Here is a 9,142-nt window from a genome sequence, read left to right as displayed (position 1 = left end):
GTTCCGACGTGAAGTAAGAGTCCACTGCAATTAGAACCCCCCTTGCCCGTCGAGACGAACGGTCCTTTCTAAAAGTTGTGTACCGACCTGCCAAAACCTCGGAACTAAGAATGTCCGGCTTTAACCAGGTTTCAGTAAACACAATAACGTGGGAAGCAAATGCAACACTATCCCGGAAAAGAATGCTGAGCTTACTACGCAAGCCTCTTACATTCTGATAGGTTACTAAAAGAGAACTTAGTTTTTTGGAAAGGTGGAAGCAAGACGGGAAGTTGAGGGAGAGGAAGTTGAGGTTGAGGGGGGCACACTGGAAAGATTTGGAAGGGATATGGGGGGCCTATTCTTCTTCTTAGCCTTAAACTCCTTCACCACCAAATGCTCCGGCCAAAATTTGGCGGAGCAAATGGTGTCAAATTGAGTTGGGGAGATGCTTATCTTAAACGAGGCTATCTCCCTGGCATAAGAGAAGTTAAATTTCTCCACCTTTAAACCCACGGCTTTTATTTTGCTTTGAATAAAAGCAATTACATCATTAGATGTGAGGTCAGGGGCCAGCCGTGAAACAAAAACTTGTCGTTTTGGTGGGACTCCCACCAGTGGTTTAGTCACCACAGGCCTAGTACCTGTGGTGGCAATATCCGGAGGTCCGGAACGTCTATTTACTGGTGGGATCGGGATAGACGGGACAACTAGCGAACTTGCGGACACCACGGACACGGACGCTGCAGACGTACTTGGCTGCACATTCTCCGAGGCGATGAATTCGGCTACCGAATCTGCATCGCCAGCAGCTGTCGTTGCCCTTGGAGTGGCAAACGAGATCAAATGCTGCACACTTGGAGTGGTCGGAGTCAGATTTTCGGCGGCGCACGGCTGAGTGACGGTTGGCAATTGCAGATCACGCGGAGTGACCTTTTTGCGCCTCGGAGACTCATTCAGCAGTTTTAAACCGCTAAACTGAGCCTCCATGGCTAGGAGCCGATCGTATTGGTTTTTAAAACCAACGGTCAGCTCCTTAAATCCACTCCGCGTCTGCCTCATGAAAGCCACCATGTCTTTCTCCACCGCACGGCATGCCTCGCAACTGTAATGCAAGCCATTACGTTTGGCTATAGCATCACTCACGAGGCCAGAAAATCCAGCGCATTTTGCGTGCACTACGCTGTCGTAGAGCCAGCAGGGGACATTCGGCTGATCGTGGGGGAGCTGCTTCTTACAGCTTTTTTTGGCACAGACCACAGCGTATTCCATTTTATTATTTATTTATATACTATTATTTGCAAAACAAATTGGTATCAGACCAATGTGCCAGACACCGCTCAAAGCGGAATTGGTAAAAAAAAAAGAGAGCAGAGTGGAGAGCGGTTATAGCGAGAGCTACTAAGCAGAGAGCGCTATTGCTCGGAAAGTTTGAAGAGCGAGAGAGAAAGAACAGTTATTGAAGTTGAGGTGATAGCGAGAGAGTGATAAAACAACAAAAGCTACCAGACGAGAGCGGACTGCAATGCAACGTAATGCGTACTCACTCACTGCAACAACACAAACACAAGCACAAGCCGACGCCGAAAAATAAAAAGTTAAATAATGTTTTAACACAAATCAAAAGGCATGCACTCGCGTAATAGAATAGGTTTCCAGATTGTTGTCTGGTTAGGAAGTATAATTAGAATTTAGTTAGGAAAACACCGGCTGTTTATTCAAAACAAAAGGAAAAAATGCGGAGCGCAAAACAAAAACACGTCTGATCACTACGAAAGATAATCGGAAAAAAAAGTTAGGTTAGGTTAGGTTAACACGGACGGCCCTCAGCGGGGCCACGCATAGGCCAATATGGCCCTTAGTTATCCGGATGGGGGGGTGTATGAACCGTCGCGGGAGTGTTAATGTGGTTTTAAAAGTCCCCGAGAATCTAGGTGTTTTTAGCATAGGCCAGCAGTTCCTGTGGCGTCCTTTTGGAGGCATCTTCCAGTGATGCCAGCACTGGGGCGCCCAGGTATCTCCTCCTTGCCCTTGAGAGAGCCGGACAGTTGCAGATGAGATGTTCCGGGGTTTCGATAGCCCCAGGTTCCTCACATTTCCTACAACTGTCTCTGTTGGTGATGCCTAGCTTTGCTGCATGTGCAGCAGCCAGACCTGTTAGTATCCCCACTAGCAATCTACAGTCCTTTCGTGGTAGGTGCAGTAGGTAGTGGCTAAGTTTCTCGTTGCGCTCCTTGCACATTATCTTCGAAGTTCTGCAGGTGGTGGTACTCCTCCACCTGCTATCAGTCTGTGCTCTAGCCTGCTTCTCTAGATCGCCTTGCAGCGTTCTGAGGGAGACAGGCACGTTCGGTTCTCCTATTCTCTAGCCCGACGCCTTCCTTAGCTAGTACGTCCGCCGCTTCGTTTCCTTCGATGCCCTGGTGGCTGGGAACCCAATAGATCCGCACTGTCTTTGTCGTGCTTAGGATGTCTAATGCCTCCCTGCTCGCCAAGACACTTCTGGAACTGACCGCGGATGACTGCTTGGATCTTATCGCCGCTTGGCTGTCGACGAATAGGTTGACCGCATCGTGTGCTCGTTCTGTTAGGAGAGCGACCTCCGCTGCCTTCCCGATGGCAAAAACTTCTGCCTGGAATATGCTGCATTGGTCCGGTAGCTTATACGACAGCCTTATCTCAGGGTCTGTACAGTATAGGCCCGCTCCTACTCCTCCTTCCATCTTGGAGCCGTCTGTGTATATATTGAGGTGCTCAGTTTGGTCCCTTCCAATTTTCCAGTCTTCAGGTCCCAAAGATGTGGTTGTTTTGACGTCACATTAATACGACAACAAAACACAAGTGGAGAAAACACTTAACAAATGCGGTCCTAAAATAAAACTAATGTAAGCGCGAATCTGGGGCATCCACAAATCTCAGAGACTATTAACGCTAGAGTAACCAAATTTAGTATCCGCACTCCTGTTAGATCTCACTATAAAACGTATATCTCAAAATTTCGCCCCACCCCCTTCCGCCCACACAAAGGACGAAAATCTGTTGCATCCACAATATTGCAGATTCAAGAAAACTAAAAACGCAGAATCATAGATAACGACCATATCTATCAGATTTCTGAATCTGGATCAGATCAGATAATTTTTATAGCCAAAAGGAACAAATCAATTTGCAGTGGATACGCAGCGCCCGACGTCACGCTCAGACTGATTTTCTGTCTCTCTCGCACGCACTCTTTCTCGTGTCGTTTAATATTAGCGGCGTCTGCCGGAGGAGAGCCATACTGACTTAGTATCGGGTATAAATGTAGAGTTACGGAGTCCGCAGCAACTCACAACGTTCCCCCTCGTTTAATAGTAGTATTCAACTCAAATCACGGGAACAGCATACTTCTAGCCCTTGGAAGAGAATTGATAACCAATTTAATTTGAGGAAAATTATTTAATTTAATAGCACTAAACAATACTTGATTGCAACTTTAATTAACAGCAACGAGGACTGTGCCCACGTAGGGATTAGCCACAAACGCCGAGGGATTGACGACATCTCCGTCGATGTGCTGGGAGTTCAAGGAGGTGGTGATAACCTCCGCCTGGCTACCCAACTTGAAGTACTTGGTTATGTCAATGGTCTTGGCCGTTCCGCTCAGGTTGAGGACAATCACATAGAGATCGCTGTCGCTCTTTTGGCTAAATAAAAAAGGCTTTTGTGATGGACTGCGCAGGACTTCATTTTTCATTACTCACCGCGAGTAGATGATGACATCATCATCGATGGCCTCAATGCTCAGATCTCCCTGGCGGAAGGACGGTTCTTTGCGAACGCGCAACAACTTCTTGAAGATCTGTAGATGTGAACGCGGAGCGCGCAACTGTTGAAGAGCATTCTTGGTCTTGTAGTCGTCGGACACTGGCAGCCAGGTATGATCGGCGCTGGTGAAGCCTGCCAAAGATCCCAAGAAAAATTAGAGAACGTTGGACAGAGGAGAGTTCCGACTAGTGAGCAACCCACCTGCTTTTGAAGAGGCATCCCATTGGTAAGGTGTGCGGGCCGGATCGCGGGACCGATCGTAGTAGTGCTCGGGATCGGAGTTGCAGGCCGGAGGATCCACAGTATCCTCCCAGCTGATCCACACATCGGTCATGCCCAGCTCCTCGCCGTTGTAGGTGATCGCATGTCCCGGCAAAGTCTGCAGCAGAATGTTGATCAGGTCCGTGCGCTGCACTCCGAAGCGGGAGGCCACGCGCTTGTTGTCGTGGTTGCCGAGTACCCAGTTGGCATAGACACCCTCTGGCATGGCATCCATCCACTTCTTGATGTGCGTCACATACGTGCCCGCCGTCGAGGCGTTGTTGACGTTCGAGAGGAAGTCAAAGTTGAAGGGGATGTGGGAGCCATTACGCTCGCCATTGCCATAATACAGCATCATGTTCTCGAAGCTGGTGTATGCCTCGGTCAGGAGCAGTCGCTTATCCCCACCGTGCTCCGCCTGGAACGTGTCCACCCCCTCCCGCCACTGATAGACCATGTCGATGGTCTCAGGCAGATTCTGGGTGTAGATGTGCTGCGTGTAGCAGTGGTCGTCAGGATCAGGACAGGCCTCAGCATCGTTGGTCAGCGGTTCATCGGGGTACTGGTTGTAGCGATCCAGATCTACCTCAAATAGGTACGGAACCGCATCGATGCGGAAACCGGAGACGCCCTTGGCCAGCCAGAAGCGAATGATGTTCTTCATCTCCTCAACTACCACCGGATTGCGGTAGTTCAGATCAGGCTGCTGGACAGCAAACTGGTGCAGGTAGTACTGCTGCCTCACATCGTTCCACTCCCAGGCGCTGTATCGGAACTCAGAGCCCCAGTTGCTGGGTGGCTCCCGTTCGCCGGTCTCTTCGTTGATCTTGCCATCATGCCAGATGTAATAGTCCTTGTATTGGGGGTCGCTGTCCACCGACTTCTTGAACCACTCGCTCTGATCACTCGAGTGGTTGGGCACGAAGTCCAGGATGATCTTGATGCCAACCTCCTTGGCCTTGGCAATCAGACGCTCAAAGTCCTCCATGGTTCCGTACTCGGGGTGGATTTGGTAAAAGTCCGAGATGTCATAGCCAAAGTCCACCATTGGAGATTTGAAAATAGGCGACAGCCAGGTGCCCGTGAAGCCAATATCCTTGAGATACTGCAGTTTCTCGGTGACGCCATTGAGATCACCGATGCCATCGCCATCGGAGTCGCGGAAGGATCGCGGATAGATCTGGTAGTAGTTGCCACTCTCCCACCACTCGGTGGCTCTGGCCAGGCCAACAGCGGCCAGCACCAGGAACACAACAACTGATTGCGTTCTCATTTTTTTCGGTTTTGTTCGGACTATAGAGCTGTCAGCTGCCTTTTATACCGGACGATAAGGGCAACTCCTATCGAGATCGGGCACGACTGAAGTGGCCATTTGAATGGCTGAACAAACACCCGGCCCAAGCATGGGTTCTCATAGTGCCCGCAGTTCTCATGCTTCCACTCAAATGCTCAAATTGTCATTGTTTTCGCACTCCAAGGTGAGGTACTTTTACGTAAAAGCGATTAACTAATTCTCAAATGGTTTCTGATTTCTGGTAATATTCCTACATATTGCAAGGTAGTATCTCCTTGAGTGGCTCTGTGAAGGGGACATTAGTCAGCTGATAGGTAGGGAACAGTCAAAACATTTGAAATCCTAGCGGCAAAAATTCTTAATAAATGCTTTAATACTCGAAACTCGTATATTCTACAAAATGACTGTATGGGATGTATTTTCCAGTTAGCCATGACAATGTTCTGTGGGGCATTGAAAATGTGTAAAAAATACACATACTTCTTCACTCGAATGCTCGTACTTTATTGACGTGTTTATTGAACTTTTGAAGTCAAATAATTTATCAATTTGATGAAATAAACTTGATAATAAACTTAATGGAATATATTATTTTTGACCTACACAAGCCCGTGCATAATGTTTTACAAAATAGCAAACTTTGAGTGAATAATATTGACGATATCTATGGGGATTATCTTCTCTTTACCTTTCCCAACAACTGAAATTTAAACTAATTCGAAAATTTCTGATTAGTGAAAATACCATTCAAAACCAAATAAGTTTGTCAACCTATTAAAATAAAGCTTAGTATCTTGATGCCAAAGTTGAAACGCTGTGAATTTAATCAGAGATTCCCCTCATTTGTGCATACAGCAATTAAAACAAATGTTGCACCTGCATTGTGGGAAAAAAGTGTTCCATCAATTAAAAATAATCTTTTGCTTAATGAGTCAGATCTATATAATTTTGTTTAAGTTGTGATTGTTTTTAATTTGGCAAAATAATCTGACTGAAAGTTAAATAGCGTCAAGAATGAAATTAAATCCGTATCTGCTACACAGAACCATTTTAATTGAATTCAAGCCGTGTTGAGCTGTTTGGCGGTGTATTGGCAGCGGCTCTGTACCGAAGTCCAGCCAAGATTAATGAAATTATTGTGGCAAACGAAATTCAACGAATACAACGAATACAACGACTGATTCTTATACCCGATACTCAAAATGAGTATAGGGGTAGATTAGATTTGTGGGGAAAATGGATGTGTGTAACGTCCAGAAGGAACCGTTTCCGACCTAAAAATTTATATGTATGTGTTAGGTATTATATTAATATCTATATACGGTCACACCATCCAAGGGAGATAGAATAAAAGAGAATCTTGAGGACAACGCGTGCTTAAGTCTGAGTGTCAATACACTACATAATTGGCGACGAGGATAAAATAAAACGTATTAATATACATACACATGTTAAAAGTGCATATAATATATGAATAGCAACATGACGAAAAATGAAGCACCAACATTCTATCAAATGGCAACAATTGCTGAGTTTTCGCCACCCCAAGAAACGTTCTGCATTTGGAAGGAAAAATTCGACATACATTTGTGCGAATTGAATGTGAAAGAGGAAAACACAAAAAAGGCAGTTTTGTTGAAGTCGATCGGTACAGCGGCTTACACTGTACTACATAGTTTGTGCAATCCGGTATCACCCGTATCAAAAGCATACAAAGAATTATGTGAAATTTTAAAAACACACTACACACCACCTACACTCATATTCAGAGAAAGAAAAAAATTTCACATGTCCACAAAAAGTGAAGATGAGACTGTAGCGGAGTGGTATGCTCGAGTTAAACAATTGGCATTGGAATGCAAATTTGGCTCAAATCTGGAAGCGTTTGTATTAAACCAATTTGTGATGAGCCTTCCCAACCCTATATATGAAAGAATATGTGAAGAAGACGCAAATCTAACTCTGGCTGATGCACTCAAGAAGGCGATGCTCATGGAGACGAAGATCAGCACAAGGAAGACAGAACACAACGTCAACTACATGCATCAAAAGAACGGGACTAGTCAATGGCAGAGGCAAAGAGGCGAGAACAGAGATCAAGCAAAGAGCAACGGCAGAAGTCATTTCAAGGGCAACCGAAACGTGAGTTACAGAGGCGGCAGAAGCGACGGTGACGGCGACGGCGAAAACGACTGCGACGCTGGCAGAGAAAAGAAGCAGCAGCCATGCACACACTGTGGCTGGCGAAATCATAACTCAAACAATTGCAAGTATAAGGCATGCAAATGTCACAGCTGTGGAAAAACAGGTCACTTGGCGAGCATTTGTAAAAATAAATCAAAAAAATCCGTAAATTATGTATCTCAAACAAAACATGACACCTATTCTGATAATAATTTTGATAATGATAATTATAACTTTTCTATCTATAGCGTTGATACAACCTCAACTAATGGAGTATATTATTTACCTGTAAAAATTGATGGAAACATAACGAAAATTGCTTGCGACACTGGTGCACCGTGCACATTGGTTCCAAAAACATTTTACGAAAGCTTAAATACCAGCAGACCACTTAGAAAATGTCTAGTTCCATATGTAGATTACAATGGAGATTCAATCAAAGTTATTGGTGAGTACGATGCAACGATCGAATATCGAGGTCTAAAAAAACAAATTGTTGTTGTTGTAACCAATGCAGTGAGTCCACCTTTGCTAGGTAGAACATTTTTGAGAGCTTTTAATTTTGAGTTAATGCAGGTGAACAATGTGTACGTAAATGAACCAAATTCTGTAATTACAGAACAGATTAAATCGGAGTTTGCTGAAGTTTTTGAGCCTCGTTTAGGTTCATATACTACGAATACGATATCGTTACTATTAAAAGAAGATGCAAAACCAATATTTTTCAAGCCTAGGTCAGTACCATTAGCATGGAAAGAAAAGATTGAAGTGCAGTTACGAAAATTCATAGATGATGGAATTTTAGAGCAAGTTGTTAGTTCTGAATGGGCAACACCTTTGGTACCGATTTTAAAACCAAACGGTGACATACGAATTTGTGGTGACTATAAGGTTACATTAAACCGGTCTTTAGTCGACGTAAAGTATCCACTACCTCGAATAGACGACATTTTTGCAGCGCTTGAAGGGGGTACACTGTATTCAAAACTTGACCTGTCAAATGCTTACAATCAGCTAAATTTAGATGAGCAATCTCAAAATTTGTGTACTTGGAGCACACATATTGGACTATTGAAAGTTAAACGCTTACCATTTGGTATAAAAACTGCAGCAGCTATTTTTCAAAAAACAATGGAAGGGTTGTTTCAGGGTATGCGAGGAGTTGTGGTTTATCAAGATGACATAACAGTTACAGGACGAGATCTTCAAGAACATATTTCAAACCTAAAAGCTGTACTTAGAAAACTGAAATCAGTTGGACTTAAATTAAATGACAAGAAATGTGAGTTCTTTAAATCCAAAATTTGTTACCTAGGATTTTCAATTGACAGGATAGGACTGAGCAAAAACAATGATAGAGTTGCGAGTGTATTGTTTGCACCGGCTCCGGAAAACGTATCACAGCTTAGAGCTTTCATAGGCATGGTAAATTATTATTCAAAGTTTATCAATAATTTCGCTCAGATAATGAGTCCTTTATATGCATTATTAAAGAAAAATACAAAATTTAATTGGACACGCGAATGTCAGAGTGCATATGAAGAGGTAAAGAAAGAAGTAACTTCTGAACAAGTTTTAGTTCACTACAACCCAGATCAACCGTTAGTATTAACGACT

The 9,142-nt window shown here is 44.3% G+C and overlaps 1 protein-coding gene across 1 annotated transcript; it reads right to left on the bottom strand.

Moving 5' to 3' along the window:
* Nucleotides 1-3,397: 3,397 nt before the first annotated feature.
* Nucleotides 3,398-5,342, bottom strand: LOC108160886 (maltase A1). The gene is made up of 3 exons (XM_017295154.2): nt 3,988-5,342; nt 3,723-3,918; nt 3,398-3,665 (listed from the first exon to the last, which is right to left on the bottom strand). The coding sequence occupies exons 1-3, from the start codon at nt 5,318-5,320 to the stop codon at nt 3,455-3,457; spliced, it is 1,740 nt and encodes a 579-aa protein (XP_017150643.2). The 5' UTR covers nt 5,321-5,342; the 3' UTR covers nt 3,398-3,454.
* Nucleotides 5,343-9,142: the final 3,800 nt, after the last annotated feature.

The sequence above is a fragment of the Drosophila miranda genome (assembly GCF_003369915.1).
Source record: "Drosophila miranda strain MSH22 chromosome Y unlocalized genomic scaffold, D.miranda_PacBio2.1 Contig_Y1_pilon, whole genome shotgun sequence".
In the NCBI taxonomy this organism is placed as follows: Eukaryota; Metazoa; Arthropoda; class Insecta; order Diptera; family Drosophilidae; genus Drosophila; species Drosophila miranda.
Note: the sequence above shows the minus strand (reverse complement) of the source record. Positions and strands in the feature narration are given on the sequence as shown.